At 51.4% G+C, this 17,397-nt stretch overlaps 1 protein-coding gene across 1 annotated transcript in view; it reads right to left on the bottom strand.

Moving 5' to 3' along the window:
- Window positions 1-16,755, bottom strand: part of PITPNC1 (phosphatidylinositol transfer protein cytoplasmic 1) — a 164,468-nt gene extending 147,713 nt beyond the window's left edge. Inside the window, exon 1 of the mRNA XM_075579965.1 lies at window positions 16,626-16,755. Within this exon, the coding sequence (XP_075436080.1) occupies window positions 16,626-16,673 (48 nt within the window). The 5' untranslated portion in view covers window positions 16,674-16,755. The remainder of the gene's footprint in view (window positions 1-16,625) is intronic.
- Window positions 16,756-17,397: the final 642 nt, after the last annotated feature.

Here is a 17,397-nt window from a genome sequence, read left to right on the forward strand (position 1 = left end):
ACAGCTCTCATCTCTCTCTATGCTCCATGCTGTTTCCTCCTCTCCTTGGCCCTACCCCCTAGGCTCCTGGCAAATTTCCCCCCCCCCCATAATGACCTTTGTTTTTAGGGATTATGCGCCCAAAAAAGTCGATAAAAGATGTTGGATCATTGGCGATAATTGGTCGTGTTCGTAGTACATCCGGGGAGCATTGGTTTTCCAGGCCGCGGACACAAACAAGATAGCTATTTTAATGGAGAGACCTTTTAAAAAGTCCGTAGGTGTTTGTGTCCGTGTTGGCAACATCTTCACATAGTTGGTGAACTTATTTCACAGCGAGTGAAAATTTCGGGGGAGCAGTCCCACTTGGCAATGTTTATTGAAGCTGAAACGAAGGGAAAGCACTCAACAGCGGAACGACTACATCTATCTATCTATCGCACACTGCAGTGTGTGTATGTATATATATATGTATGTGTATACATATGTACAGGCATACCCCGCATTAACATACGCAATGGGACCGGAGCATGTATGTAAAGCGAAAATGTACTTAAAGTGAAGCACAACCTTTTCCCCACTTATTGATGCATGTACTGTACGGCAATCGTCATATACGTGCGCAACTGATGTAAATAACGCGTGTGTAACAGGCTCTATGGTCTCCCCGCTTGCGCACAGCTTCGGTACAGGTAGGGAGCCGGTATTGCTGTTCAGGACGTGCTGACAGGCGCATGCGCGAGCTGCCGTTTGCCTATTGGGCGATATGTACTTACTCGCGAGTGTACTTAAAGTGAGTGTCCTTAAACCGGGGTATGCCTGTATGTCATTTGGAGAGCTACTGTGTTATGGAACAAGAGCCACATTTCTGACTCACCCCCCTCTCTCCTTTGCAGTTTCTGCCTGTCAGATTTTATTCCCAGCTGCATGGAGTCTGCAGACACATACTGTGCCTGCGTGGCTTGCAACAATGTTGCACTCCTTGCCTGCGAGCATGACATCAGTGAGCTGCTACAGCAGTCTCTGAGATCCTCACCAGAATGGGCTAGTCTGCCCCCCCTCCTGTTTGTTCAGACATGGTCTGCCCCTAGACTTTTCCTTTGCCCACACCGCACCTCACTTCCTTTTCAACCCTGGAGACAGTGAGTAAAGAACCTTTCTCTGTTTATAACCCTTGGTGAGGCCATCTCTTTTTACCGGTTCCTAACTAATAATCACCACTACACACCATCCACAAGTATCTGTACCCTGCTACCTTTTCCCAATAAAGTGGAGGAAATATTACAGGGCTTGGAGTGATTTAAAAGGGAACTGTGTTAATGCTATCGGGAGCCATTCATACCAACGTGCCCTGGCTTCAGAATAGTAAAAAGAGGACCGTGTGCCTTGGGAAATACACACAGAGGAGCTGCTACCCACAGCCTTTATGCTAAAGATACAAGCGAACAGCTTACATAGCAAATATATAAACAGCAGTCTCTCACCACATTGCACAAGCACGTTGCTACACAGAGCCACAAGCCTCTACACAGCAAACTACCACAGCTTTATGCAAAGACAGTGAGCAGCCTTACTTTGCTAATACTACACAAAGGAATCACACAGCAGCTACTACTCAAAGACTCTATGCTATACAGAATAGTCTCTGCACCCCAGGACAAGCAGCAGCTTCACTCTGCCAGACAGGGCAGCAAGCTTTATACAGCAAACTGCACACAGCCTTGCAACTAACAGTGCTTCTCTCACAATACCTAATTGCCTTTTTCTCTGTCTGAGTCCACCCGCTGCTCAGCCCCACAGTGAGGAGCCAACGGACATCTGTAAGTACAGCTACCCCAACGCTGCACGCTGCAGGACACCGCTCGGCATCATCTGAGACAGACGCCCATCGCTGACAGGTAAAAGACTGCACGCCACACGCACTGGCAAAGGCCTACACACACCTACAGCATGGCAGAACTCAGAGCCTCACCAGACATCACGCAGGAAAGCGATCTCTCAGACACAGAGACCGCTGCGCATCTGCAACAGGCGCAGGCAGGCGCCAGGCCCAAACGGACAGTCACACTGACACAAAAGGCCCGCGAAAAATATGAGAGCGACATTGAAGCACACCGCGAAAGGTTAGAGAAGGCCTGGGAGGACACTGGTCGTGAAATATGTAACGTTGCAAGCACTAGTGATCAGGAGAAACAAATTAGGCAAGCTATAGCCCAATTGAGGTCAAGTCACAAACGTTACCAAATGCTGTCACAAACATATCTCGCCTACCTAAAAAGAATTAACACAGAGGAAAGCCTCAGCGAACGCGACCAGCAGGAGGCAACTGACCTGGAGCGTGACGGCTTCGTGCAGACCACTATTACTGAGGCCGAAGACCAGAGAAAAGACCTTTTGCTGGAAACTGCATCGCAGCGCTCAAGCATATCCAGACACTCATCAAGGTCAGCAAGATCAGTGCAATCTCACGCGTCTAGCGCAAGCGCGAGCGCTACCAAGGCGCGAGCCACAGCAGAGGCCGCACGTGCCAGGGCCGAATATGGTCGGAGAGAGGCAGCCGTAAGGGCAGAAAGAGCGCGCATAGAAGAGGAGGAGCAGAATGCTACCGCCGCCGCTGCAAATGCCGCCGCTGCCGCGGCGCGTAAAAAGGCCGAATTGGACACGGATCTAGAGGCACTTAATCAAGAGAAGGAAGCCGCCGCCGCCATAGCCCAAGCCGAAGTCCTAGAAGCAGCTGCGAGACAGGACGGCGGGGAGCTACCGTACAGACGGATAGCTTCAGAGGATCCAGCCCAACGCACTGAAGACTACGTAAGGAGCCTCTTCAGTGTAAACACCAGCGCACCATCTCAACACGGAGGGAGCGACACCACAGACAACGAAGACTCGCTAGGACCACGAGGAGAAGACGCTGCTCTGTCAATGGCATACGCTGCCTGGGATAGCCACAGCCGCAACAGTGATCCACACGCCAGAGCGCACACGGATGCACCACAACAGGCTCGTAATCCAGGTACACCCACGCGGGAGAAAACAGCCCCTCACACTGGCCAGCAGCCATCACGCGTCCACGCCAAGGAAGAGGCGACCGCACAGACCGTCCCAGCAACTACCTCAGAACGGGGCAAACGCGCCGACGTCTCAGGTCTGACAGACATAGCCAAGTACATGATCCGGCGCGACTTGGTGCACGCAGGACTCATCAGCTTCGACGACCGCCCTGAGAACTACAGGACGTGGAAGTTCACGTTCAAAGACGCAATCGACAGCTTGGACTTCTCAGCAAGGGAAGAGCTCAACCTGTTAGTTAAGTTCTTGGGGAACGTATCCAGGGAGCAAGCGCAGAGACTTCGGACGGCAAACGCACATCAACCCCAAGTAGGTCTGGACCTAGTGTGGGAAAGGCTAGAAGAGACCTATGGCAGCCCTGAAGCAGTCGAGGATTCACTCTTCAAAAGAATCGAGAGCTTCCCCAAGATCACGAATAAAGACTACTCAAAGTTACGAGATCTTGGAGACCTGCTGCAAGAACTGGAGTTCGCAAGGAAAGACCATTCCTTAATAGGTCTCAACGCCCTAGATTCAGCTCGTGGAGTGAGACCCATCCTGGAGAAGCTACCCTTCAACCTCCAAGAAAGGTGGCTTTCACAAGGTTCCAAATACAAAAGGGAGAAGCAGGTTGTCTTCCCCCCATTCTCATTCTTCGTGAGCTTCATCTGCGAAGCGGCAAAGACAAGAAACGACCCCAGCTTCATCTTAGGGGCGCAAACCACATCCAGCGCCAGCCACCCGAGGAACGAAAGGTCAACAGCAAGGTGCAAGGACTCCAGAACACCAATCTCGGTCCACAGGACGGACGTGCCCCCTACGACCCACGCGAGTCCCAGCCAGACGGCCGACAGGGACAAAAAACCAAGGGACCTTAACAAAGAATGTCCTATCCACAAAAAGCCGCATCCACTTAACAAGTGCTTCGGATTCAGGATGAAACCCATAGAGGAGCGAAAGAACCTACTCAGGGAATGGGGAGCCTGTTTCAAATGTTGTGCTTCCACAACTCATTTATTCAAGGACTGCAAAGAAGCTATGAAATGCACAGAGTGTGATAGCGACAGGCACATAGCCGCTCTACACCCGGAAGCTATGAAGCCCAAAGCAAGCAAAGCCCCTAACCCTCCGACAAAGCAGGGCGGGGAGGGAGAAGTGGGAGACACACCCCCCCCGACGTCAGTAGCATCCAAATGCACAGAAGTATGCGGAGAAGGAAACGACGGTAGATCTTGCTCTAAAATATGTCTGGTAGCAGTGCACCCAGAGGGACAACCCCAAAGAGCCAAACGGATGTATGCAATCATCGACGACCAGAGCAACCGATCGCTGGTCAGGTCAGAATTCTTCGATATGTTCAACATACAAGACAGTACTTCTCCTTACACTCTCAGAACGTGCGCAGGGCGAATGGAGACTACAGGGAGAAGAGTGAATGGCTACACCATATGCTCAATAGACGGCAAAGTGGACATGCCCCTTCCCACACTCATCGAGTGCAATCACATGGCGGAAGATAGGACTGAGATCCCCACGCCAGACGTGGCGCGACACCATCCCCATCTAAAAACCATTGCCGATCATATCCCACCACTAGACGAAGATGCCCAGATCCTGCTGCTACTTGGCAGAGACATCATGAGAGCACACAAGATCCGCGAACAGCGAAATGGGGACCACAACGGCCCAAGCGCCCAAAGGCTCGATCTAGGATGGGTGGTAGTTGGAGAAGTATGCATAGACAGGATACGAGGACCCGACAACGTAGGCGCCCTACAGACGAACTTGTTGGAAAACGGTCGTATATCCCACTTCAAACCTTGTCCGAACCACTTTCAGGTCCACGAGAAGCTCGAGACCAAAAGGAACTACGGAGACGCGCCTGTGGCAAGAAAATACCCCAATGACCTAGGGAGTACAGTGTTCCAGACAACAAAGGACGACGACAAACAGGCGCCATCAATGGAAGACAAAGAATTCTTGAGGTTAATGGATAAGGAGCTCTTCAAGGACGAATTGGGCAGTTGGGTGGCCCCACTACCTTTCCGTTCGCCAAGAAGACGCCTCCCAAACAACAGAGACCATGCTATGTCTAGGCTCGCTTCGCTCCGCCGCAACCTACAAAGGAAACCGGAGACCAAGGAACACTTTGTGGCCTTCATGCAAAAAATCTTCCACAGTGGCCATGCAGAGTTGGCGCCCCCACTGAAAGAAGGCGAAGAATGCTGGTACCTCCCGTCGTTTGGCGTCTACCACCCCCAGAAACCTGGCCAAATCCGAGTGGTATTCGACTCCAGCGCTCAGCATCAGGGAGTCTCCCTAAACGATGTTCTCCTCACCGGGCCGGATCTGACGAACAGTCTTCTGGGAGTGCTGATCCGCTTCCGCAAGGAACCTATCGCCGTAACCGCAGACATTCAACAGATGTTCCACTGCTTCCTTGTGCGAGAAGACAACCGTAACTACCTAAGATTCCTGTGGTACCAAGATGACGACGTAGAAAAAGAAATCACGGAGTACCGCATGAAAGTACATGTCTTCGGGAACAGCCCATCACCTGCAGTGGCAGCCTACGGCCTCAGAAGAACGGCCCAAGACGGAAAAGCAGAGTTCGGGAAAGACGCCAGGAGCTTTGTCGAAAGAGACTTCTATGTGGACGACGGATTAAAATCAGTTCCCACCGAAGAAGAAGCCGTAGATCTACTCAAGAGGACACAAAAGATGTTAGCGAAGGCCAACCTAAGGTTGCACAAAATAGCTTCCAACAGTGCCACAGTGATGAAGGCGTTTCACGCAGATGATCAAGCACCAGATCTCAAGAATTTGGATCTGGGGACCGACACGCCTCCCATACAGCGGAGCCTGGGGATAAGCTGGAATCTTAAAACAGACACCTTTACGTTCCAGGTAGCCATCGAAGAAAAACCCTTCACACGTCGCGGAGTCCTGTCCACCGTTAACAGTCTCTACGACCCGCTAGGATTCGTGGCTCCTGTCACTATACAAGGGAAGTCCCTCCTCAGAGAAATGTCCTTCGAAAAACAGGAATGGGACACCCCACTACCTCCAGAAAAACGAAAAGAGTGGGAAATGTGGAAACACTCCCTGAAGGCCCTCGAGCAACTTCAAATCCCACGCCCCTATTCACCTATATCTCTCACCGCCGCACACAGCAAAGAGCTTTGCGTGTTCTCAGATGCCTCCACCAAAGCTATAGCAGCGGTGGCCTACCTAAAAACCACGGACGTGGATGGAAGTTGCCACATCAGGTTCATCCTTGGCAAAGCTAAGCTGGCGCCACAACCTGACCATACTATACCCAGACTCGAGCTGTGTGGTGCAGTGCTAGCAGTAGAACTGGCGGAGCTTATCGAGAATGAGATGGACAGCAAACCAGATGCCGTCAAACTCTACACAGATAGCAAGGTGGTACTGGGATACATCTACAATAAGAAAAGGAGATTCTACGTATACGTAGCTAACCGTGTAGAAAGAATCAGGAAGTCAACCCAACCAGAACAATGGCACCACGTGCCCACAGAGCAAAATCCCGCAGATCACGCCACCAGATCAGTACCCGCATCTCAACTGCAGAATACGTCGTGGCTCACAGGACCAATGTTTCTTGCGCAGCCTGCGGAAACGCTACCAACCCCAGTTGACGATTTTGAACTCGTGGATCCCGAAAAGGATACGGAGATAAGGCCCCTACAAGTATCCGTGGTACTCACCAATGTATCGCACAAAAACGCATTCGGATCACATCGATTCCAACGCTTCTCAAAGTGGACGGCCCTTCTGCGAACAGTAGCCCGTCTCGGGCACATAGCCTCCTCCTTCCGCCAGACACCAGATGGTAAAACTACCGGCTGCCACGGCTGGCACATCTGCAAAGAGCTGCGCACCGTAGAGGAAATTACAAAGGCTAAGGAAACTGTTCTCAGTCATGTTCAAAGAGAAACATATGCGGAAGAGATCAAATGCATTCGCGGAAAGAAGAGTGTTAACGAAAACAGTCCACTTTGGAAGTTGAATCCCTTCATCGACAAAGACGGCCTCATGAGAGTAGGAGGCCGCCTCAATAAGTCCCAACTGAGCAGGGAGGAAAGCAACCCTCTTATCATCCCTGGCTGGCATCACATCGCCACTTTGTTGGTGCGCCACTACCACGAACAAGTCATGCATCAGGGACGACACTTCACCGAAGGCGCCATTAGGGCGGCGGGCATTTGGGTCGTTGGCATAAAAAGGTGCGTGGCCAGTAATCTCCACAAATGTGTTAGGTGCCGAATGCTGAGAGGCAAAAGCCAAGACCAAAGGATGGCGGATCTACCTATCGACAGACTTAATACAGAACCCCCCTTTACCTATGTAGGACTCGATGTATTTGGGCCCTGGATGATCATCTCACGTAGAACTAGAGGCGGGCTAGCAAACAGCAAACGATGGGCGGTACTCTTAACCTGCATGAGCACACGAGCTATACATATCGAGGTTATAGAATCTATGGATGCTTCAAGCTTCATAAATGCCCTCAGAAGGTTCTTTGCCATCAGAGGACCAGTTAAACAAATACGCTCCGATTGTGGCACCAATTTCGTTGGAGCATGCAAGGAATTACAAATAAACACTAAGGACAATAGAGACAATAGTATCCAAAGATACCTGCGCGACCAAGAGTGCCGTGGACTTTTAAGAGACATTGTGGTGCGTCAAGCTAACCAAGAGCTGCGCACCCACCTGGCTTCCCTTACTGGAAAGCCTGGCCAAAGGACTTTGATGCCAGTGGTACCAGCCGGTATCACATTGCTATGGAAATATGGACCTTTGCAGTATATTGTTATGTTGTATGTATTGCACATATGTTCCACATAGCTTGCCATATAGTGGTATCTACAGATACCAGACGGGGAGTGTTATGGAACAAGAGCCACATTTCTGACTCACCCCCCTCTCTCCTTTGCAGTTTCTGCCTGTCAGAGTTTATTCCCAGCTGCATGGAGTCTGCAGACACATACTGTGCCTGCGTGGCTTGCAACAATGTTGCACTCCTTGCCTGCGAGCATGACATCAGTGAGCTGCTACAGCAGTCTCTGAGATCCTCACCAGAATGGGCTAGTCTGCCCCCCCTCCTGTTTGTTCAGACATGGTCTGCCCCTAGACTTTTCCTTTGCCCACACCGCACCTCACTTCCTTTTCAACCCTGGAGACAGTGAGTAAAGAACCTTTCTCTGTTTATAACCCTTGGTGAGGCCATCTCTTTTTACCGGTTCCTAACTAATAATCACCACTACACACCATCCACAAGTATCTGTACCCTGCTACCTTTTCCCAATAAAGTGGAGGAAATATTACAGGGCTTGGAGTGATTTAAAAGGGAACTGTGTTAATGCTATCGGGAGCCATTCATACCAACGTGCCCTGGCTTCAGAATATACTGGGACAGTGACCTAATGCAGGGGGGCGCAAACTTTTTTCCCTGCGCCCCCCTGCCGGCTGTCCCCTCACTCCCGCGCCCCCCCCAACCCCAACTTACCCGCGCTCCGGCGTAATGATGTCACGTTGCCATAGCAACGTGACGTACCTCGCAGCGTCATTTTGACGCCGCGTTGCCATGGCGACGCAGGGAGGAAGCCACCGGAGCCACGGTAAGTTAGGTTTACAGAGGCCCTGCAGCTCCCCCGGCACTTAATTTAAGTGCCTTCGGGAAGCGCGGGGCCTCTGTAAACCCCGCGCCCCACAGTTTGCGCACCGCTGACCTAATGTATCCAACATGAGACAAGAAAACCCCAAAGCCACATCCAACCAGGCACATTATTTAGTTAGTACATTACTATGTATTTTATTTATATTCTTTCTTCGTATGTATCGGTCACTTAGTTCGATATCTGCGGCCTGCGACCACGTCACGTGTCTGTGGAGCACCGGTCGCGTACTACACTGAATGGCCCGCCCGCCCCTTCCCCTTCAAATCCGGTCTGGCGAGCGGAACACGGGCGGGATCACGCAATCGCTCCCAAGAGAGAGGAGGGGGGGGGGAGAGGCGTGATCAGGAAGTGTCACAGGGTTCCGTGCAAGACGCTTTGGTACTGAAGGGGTTAAGAAATGCGCGACTCCTCTAGTTAATAAGGCTTTAGGAGCGTATTGATGTATTGTTCCGACAACCCCTCAAGTAAAACCCCATGTATTCTCGTGCTACTAAAGCAGCAAAACGGGAAATCTTACATGTTTTTTTTTTTAAATAAATCAGTTCTGTAGTGTTAGATAATTGTGACTGTTTTATGTTATTCTTCCCCCCCCCCCAACTTTTAATGTCATTTTTAATTAATTGAAAGCAGCCTTTGATTTCTACAGCAGACTTTAGCCCACCTCCCCAGCAGTGCAAGATCTTTGCAACACTTTCCTGTTAGGGATCATTTGTTGCCACTGTTCCCAGCAGTTTGAGCTGCAAACTGTAACAATAGATCATGTTACCTTAGTAATATAAGAATACATTGTAGCTGCTGAGTTACGCAGACTGAAGTCGGTTGATTGATACAGGCGGCCATTATGTTAGGCACACAACCAGGATTTTGACCGCTTTATAACAGGAGCACCCAACAATTGCCAGCTCAGGTAAGAATGTACTATTATCCATGGTCACATGCTCTACATATACAAATAAGAAAAAAAAAGGGCGAAAATAGTATTACTGCTTTAAAACCCCAATACAAACTGCAAAATAGAACTGCACCTATAGCAGCAAAGGATGGGTACATGACTGTTTGAGAATTACCTATAGCAGCAAAGCCATACAACTTTCCCTGATAATAGGGCCTATTTTCAGCATCCTTTGCAAGAATGATCCAACAAAGCCCCTCCGCTCCTATAATTAATGGGAGATGACAGCCCCAGAATGTCCGGCCCCGCCAGCTGCCTTGTTTAAAGTTGGTACTTTTTCCATAACGTTGATCTTTTTTTGGTGCGCACGGGCTATTGTGAATATCAGCAGCTGTTCCCCGACCCTTTCCCTTTCCTGCCAGTGAGGCCAGCAACCTTCCGGCAGGCAAAGGGGTTAAGTGCGGTCGAGATCCTGTCTTAGTGTTACTTCACTTTCCTACTGTATATGTTGGAAAGTTGTCCGTCTGTTCGCTGCATTGGGACCCCTCTTAAGATACCGTAAACGCGTTTTGCAGGATGGTTCCTGAGATCAAGGAGCAGGTTTTTGTCTGTGTTTGGATACAATTCACAAATGACATCAGCAGAGGCATAACTGATGACATCACATATGGCATTACCAATGACACGGCTGGTGACATCACATATGAAATGATCCCATCGCGCAACCCTCGAGCTGCCATTTAATCTCGGTCACTCTGAAAATCCGATTTGGAACATTAGCAAAAAATGCAGGAGCAGCCAAAATTCTTCCCGCGGGCGAGATGTATGGGGCGAGAGTGCAATGTCCCACACACACGCAGCGTTAGTCCCCGGTGTCCGCGGCTGCGCGCGCTAAGGCGTGCGTGGCGCACACACAGTATGGCGCTCTATGGGGTCGGCCCCAGTAACTATCTGCGCGCGCGCGCCTGCTGGAAGTGCAATGTGCGACCTCCTTTGCCGAAAGACAAGAAATTTGTCTTTTGGCGCGGCGGCCGTGCGTTTGCCAGGTCACGGCGGCGGTTCAGCCAATGAGAGCGAACCAGCCGCGTGACGTCATGGCTGCGCCCCCGCCACCCCGTCTCGTGCGGCCTGGAGTCCATCACATCACACTGATGCAGGGAAAGGGCGCCGTCAGGCACCCCGTCCGATTTTCTGGGGGAGCGCGCCGCTTACAGAGGCCCCGCTCTTCCCCGAAGGCGTTTAAATGAAATGCCGGTGTAGCGGCGAAGGTCTCTGTAGGGTCCCTGGCTCAGATGGCTTGGCAACGCCGCGGCAAATGATGTCAGAACGCCGGATCCAGGAAAGGAGGGGGGAGGGCGTGAGCAGGAGGGGGAGAGCTGCCGCGGGGGGGGTGGGGGGGGGGGGGGTGAGCGCCCAGGGGAAAAAAGATTTGTTCAATGCTTGTTAAATAAGTGATGATGCCCAGAGCACGTCGGAGAGGGAAAGCTGCTGACAGAGGAAAAATGTCACGCCGCTAACGGGTATGACTCACGCTCTCCAACCACTCATTAATCATGGAGTTCCCTGAACTCAAAGGGGACAAGATATGGGTGACAGCCATGTGGACATTAACCCTTTCACCTCCGGTACTCAGCAATTAGGCCCCCGCCCCTCTCCTTCCCCAATCTGTCAGAAGGGTTACTCATTTCCCAGCATGCAACATTGACAATTAAACATGCAGATTCGTGTAAAGGAGCATCTCTGCCTAGGTTGTTTCCCCCCCCCCCCTCTCCCATAGGTGAGAAGCAGGGGGGGGGGGGTTAGGGTTCTCCGCAGCTGAACTGCGTTCATTTCACTTCCGGGGGGGACCCCTGAGGTACTTTCCTCCAAAAGGTTGCCCCCCCCAGGGTCTAGCCATTGCAGGGGAAATAAAATGGAGGTGTTAATCTCCCCGCGGCACGGGGAGCCAATAGGAAGGCGCGATGTCATCCATTGCGGCTTCCTATTGGCCCGCGTGCCGTGAGAGAAATGGAAGAACCAGGAATACAACTAGCAGCTACTGAGGTAAGCATCTCGGGAAATTAATAAAGGTGCCACCCAAGCCGTTTTTTATTCACTTATTTTTATTACATAGGATTGAAGCAGGGGGTCTCTGGAGATGAACCCCGTTAATCTCAGCTCAGGGGACCCCCTACTTCCCGAGATACAGACCTCCAAAGGGGGTGCCGGTATCTAGCCAAAGTTTAACGCTCCCGCGTCACATGGGCCAATAGGAAGCTGAACCTGATGACGTCACGGCTTCCTATTGGCCGGCAGGGCGAGGGAGCGTTGAAACTCCGCCATTACACGAACCCTGCTACCCGAGCCGGCGCCCCCTACGGGAGGTCTGTATCTCCAGAAGCAGGGGGTCCCCGGAGCTGAAATTAACGGGGGTTCATTTCCGGAGACCCCCTGCTCCAATCCTAAAAAATAATAATTAAAATGAGACATTAGCATGGAATGCTGCTTGTAATGGAGGTGGAAGTCCTCAGCCATGCAGCTTTCCTTAATGCTGGTTACATGGGTTTAATACCTTTGTCTCTCCATAATCCAATACGCGGTGAGGCTGTCCCCTCTCCTGGTTGAGGAAGCTCTGTCCTTAGAACAGGAGTGGCCAACTCCAACCCTCAAGAGCTGCCAACAGGTCAGGTTTTCAGGATATCCCTGCTTCAGCACAGGTGGCTCTATCAGTGGCTCAGTCGAAGGCTGCGAGATACTCACATTATGTGAGTTAAAACAGGAGTGGCCAACTCCAGGCCTCAAGGGCCACCAACAGGTCAGGTTTTCAAGATATCCCTGCTTCAGCACAGGTGGCTCTATCAGTGGCTCAGTCGAAGGCTGCGAGATACTCACATTATGAGTTAAAACAGGAGTGGCCAACTCCAGTCCTCAAGGGCCACCAACAGGTCAGGTTTTCAGGATATCTCTGCTTCAGCACAGGTGGCTCAATCCGTCCCAGCTTCAGCACAGGTGGCTCAATCAGGTGAGCCACCTGTGCTGAACCAGGGTTCTCCTGAAAACCCGACCTGTTGATTGCTCTTGAAGACTGGAGCTGGCCACTCCCGGCTCAGCAGCTTTGCCAGGCTGCACAGCAGTGAAAGGGTTAACACTCCCAGGACTCCTCCAAAACAAAACCGTCTGCGGAGAACGGCACGCGGATACGGTTTCACAACGCGCCTGCCAGAGAGTCAGCAACAACATCGCTCTCAGCTGAAGTCACAAGGCGGAAGTCAGCAAACACACTGCAACAAACCTGTGCTGAGGTTCAGTAAACACTGCAGTGCCATTTGTGTGACGGAAACAAGGGTATAAAAAGGTAACCCCTGTGTACTGATCTGGTTAGCCATTGGGTGATATGTATTAAGTCTTACAGTGCCCAATGGATGAACCTGGTACATCATTTAAATTAGGGGTGCTCAATGCCAGTCTTCAAGACCCCGTCCCCAACAGGTCAGGTTTGAAGGATTTCCCTGCTTCAGCACAGGGGGCTCAATCAGTCCCAGCTTCAGCACAGGGGGCTCAATAAGTCCCTGCTTCAGCACAGGGGGCTCAATAAGTCCCTGCTTCAGCACAAGGGGCTCAATCAGTGGATCAGTCTTCAACTGAGCCACTTGTGCTGACACTGGGATATCCTGAAAACCTGACCTGTTGGGGGGTGGGGGGCTTGAGGACAGAAGTTGAGCCCCCGTGATTGAAATGATTGGGTTAATTACTCCATAAACTCAGCCGCCCTGGCGTCACTAAGCCAAATCCCCGAGCGGGTACACGAGGAGTTGTTGGAAGGAGTTATAGGAACAGTTTGGGGAGGCGTTCTGAACAATAACAGAGTCGGATATATCAATACTTGAGTCGGTAACCCCCGTTTCTGATTGCTACAATGAAATCCGCCGGGTGAGATAAGCATGTATACCGCCAGCGTCCGACCTCCGGATAATTACCCTCTCTCCAGGCGGGGATCTCTCTCGAAATATTTGGGGTTTTGCACACGTATGTTAGAAACACGTTTCTACATTTGACGCTTATCCACGGAGGAGAGCTGCAGTGCGCCAAGCACATGTGTCCTCCATTGCTGGGCTGCACACGCAGCGCTGCTACCAACATATCAACGGCTGTTTGTAAGTGTCACCGAATGCTGCCTCTTTGCCATCCATGCTTAGTAAAAACCCTGGCCGTTCTCGCACTGTTCTGCAAACCTGCAGTCGCTGTGTGTGTGTGCTGGGACTGTGGAGGAATGTTCTCAAAGTCTAGACCCAGCAATTCAATACAGTGCTTTTTACCTATGAATACAGGCATACCCCGCATTAACATACGCAATGGGACCGGAGCATGTATGTAAAGCGAAAATGTACTTAAAGTGAAGCACTCCCTTTTCCCCACTTATCGATGTACTGTATGTGCTGTACTGCTATCGTTATATACGTGCATAACTGATGTAAATAAGGCATGTGTAACAGGCTCTATAGTCTCCCTGCTTGCGCACAGCTTCGGTACAGGTAGGGAGCCGGTATTACTGTTCAGGACGTGATGACAGGCGCATGCGTGAGCTGCCGTTTGCCTATTGGGCGATATGTCCTTACTCGCGAGTGTACTTAAAGTGAGTGTACTTAAAGCAGGGTATGCCTGGTGTTGCAACAACCATAACTGTCAGATGCTAGCATGCAATGGAAGGTACCTTATTAAAATGATAATCTTTTATGCTGCAATACATATACAATATGTTTCTAAGGCCTTCTAGTGCTGCAAAGATGCTGGCATTATTATCATTACAGGGGTGGTAACTACACATGTTGTACTTGCTACCCCTCTGGATGCAGCATGCCTATCTTTGCTGCCAGGATGGCTAAATCGGGAGGTGCGTCTATTACTTTTCTACTGGTAAAATATTTAAAATACGCACCAAATACGATGATGCCGAGTATCTCTACTTCCCCCAGCCATCCGTTTTGTAACTTGCGCTAACGCACGAACCCTTGCCAAGCCTGCCCCTGTTGACCTTATGCAAATCGTGCAGTATGCATGAACCCAAGAGGGGACAGCTGGAGCGAATGGCGGTCGCCATGGGTGATAGACCATATGTGGGGTGTATATTAGCGAGCACTATGGAACGCTGGAAATCGGTACACGTTTTGCAGCTTGTTCAGTATTAGTATTAGGCTGCGTCCCCGCTAGATATATGTAAGTCCCCGCTCACGCTGTGCGCGCGCGCTCGTGCGCAGGCACACACGCTCACCCGCGCTTAGATAAACAAAAAAATTATACTTTCCTGTGCGCTCAACTACTCGCAATGCCCCCTCCCCCACCCCCCCGCACGCACGCGCGTACAAGCAGGACACCCGGCGCTCATGGTTGGAGCGCTCTCCAAGCATGAGCGCGCTCAGCGCCAGTTAGATTCCGGATCTTTTGTATAAGACAAAGGTAAACCGTGACGCTCCACCTGGTGGTGATTATATGTCATTACGGTCATTTTAATAACAGAATCGCGAAAGGCGGATCGCGCATTAAACTCCTGAGCACCACTTCTTGTAGCATTATAGTTTTCCGAATTACATTGAATATCTCTTTACGGCCGCGATTTATAGTAGGGGCGCGTGAGCGCGCCTGTCCTGACACGGAGCGGTTGGGGAGGCGTGGCGGACGCGCTCACCAAGGCTGGTTCGACCGTCATTGGCTGAACCGCTCACGTGACGCGGCCGCCGCCACGCGGAAAAACAAACCCCCGCCCCCCCCCCCCCCCCCAAATCATCTGCAAAATCTGCCGCCCGGTCTCTCTGCATCGCGCCTGCGCGCACTACGGCCCGGCCTGCTACGGTTGCTGCAGCTTGTTCGCGCAACGCACGAAATCTCACGCACAGTCGCGCCTACTACAAACCGATGGAAGTCTCCCATACGTCTCCTGGATATCACTGATATATTGCGCAGACATGCAATGCACGGCCCACCTCATCTGACCGTTTTCCCATCTGCTGTAATACCTCAGACCCGATTCGATCTGTCGTATTGAGGATTTTGCCTCGCGCCTACCCCAAGCATGTGTGAATTTATTTATTTATTTATAAAACGTTTTACCAGGAAGTAATACATTGAGAGCTACCTCTTGTTTTCAAGTATGTCCTGGGCACAGAGTAAAATGAATTGCCCACACTGTATCAGCCGCTACCACCTCTGCAGGGCGGCTGATCTACGGATGACATTTTGATATGGTGTGTAACATACTTTGCGCAATGAATAGAATTCCCCCAATTCTTCAGCGTGTGCTTCCTTATCAGCTCAGCCGCATGTCCCCTAAGTGACTGTGCAGCGCAGGCTGGAGTGACACTACGGACCCAGGATTGCTGTGGGTTTTTTTTGCATCGAATGCGCTGCGTCCTGACTATCGCCGCGCAAGATGCAACTGGCGTGATGTAGTATCATTCAGCCAGCCGCGGCACAGGGCAGCGCTGGGACATAAAACAACCGACAGCAGCTTCAATTCCCAGGTAGCGGGGAGGATTACATTAAGAAGGGTCATTTGCAACAAAAAAAAAAAGTTGTCTCATTTATTAGCTTTAATAATAATAATAATAATAATAATGTATTAACTTGAATCATCTCCCACTTTCACGTGGGTGCGTTGCAGGCGCCTCTGTCGGAGTTAACCCCTTCAGCGCCGACCCAAAGTTGTTCGGCAGCCCCGCCACACCGAAGGTGTGAGCATGATCTCCTCCCGGCAATGGACCGAAAGGCTGGTTCCGCAGCATCCAGCGCCGAAGGGGTTAACGCGGACAAGGACAGCGCACTGGTCAAACTTCCTCTCCCCCCCCCCCCCCCGCCCCCCACTTTCCCATTTCTAGGGTTAACAGCATGATGGACAAACACGGGCACGGCGGGCCCCCCCCTTCTGGCGCTGAAAGCGTTAACAGCGCCGCCGGCAAGGCCACGCGGGCGGGCGTCATTAACCCCGTCAGTGCCCAGGTGGGCTTTAAACCTTCTCGGCAACTTACCTCCTCCACCGTCAGGGGCATGCAGATCCGGTACTCCTTCAGCAGCATAATGCAGCGCCGGCAAGAAGCGTCTCCAGGGAACGGGCGATCGGATCAGGGGAGACACCAGGCACCCCCCCCCCCTCCAACCCCCCACCCCCACCCCAAAAAAAGAAGAAGCCTTTCTGAGAGGGGACAGACGCCCCCAAAGCATGAAGCAGAAGGCTGAGCCAGCGAGAATGGACAGAGCTGCTGACTCCTAAGTCCTCAGGCTGTGATCATCATGTGAGTCCAAAGATATGAGGAGGAGGAGGAGGAGGAGGAAGGAGGTGGAATATATCACCGATCTGGCACAAAAGGAGGGTTCAAATGAGCCAAGGCAGTCAGGATCCACCGTAGAAAGATCCCAGCTATCAACAAATATATATATACTGTATGCAGAATATCATACGGAGGTGTCAGAGCCCTGTTGCAATGGGCAAACAATGCTTTTCTATGCTACGTCCAACCAGCCAGCAGACAAAGGCAAGGAAGTCTCTCGCTGTCCCCAAAATCTTGCAGTTCCAAGATGATCCTATCCAGCCCTGAGCAAGATATGGGAGGGGAGGGGTCTTTCGGTACCGCCTGATCTCTCTGTGTCTCGCTCTCTCTCTCTCTCTCTCGGTCTCTTGTTGGTTCTGCAGAACCAGACGATGCCGCGTTGAGTTCCTAGTTGTATCTGTGTCCAGGACCCTGAGCAGCTTGAGCCTGACATCAGCAAGGAGGAAGGATGTGAGCGGCAGCCAATAGGAAA

This window comes from Ascaphus truei, chromosome 22 (assembly GCF_040206685.1).
Source record: "Ascaphus truei isolate aAscTru1 chromosome 22, aAscTru1.hap1, whole genome shotgun sequence".
NCBI classification, from domain to species: domain Eukaryota; kingdom Metazoa; phylum Chordata; class Amphibia; order Anura; family Ascaphidae; genus Ascaphus; species Ascaphus truei.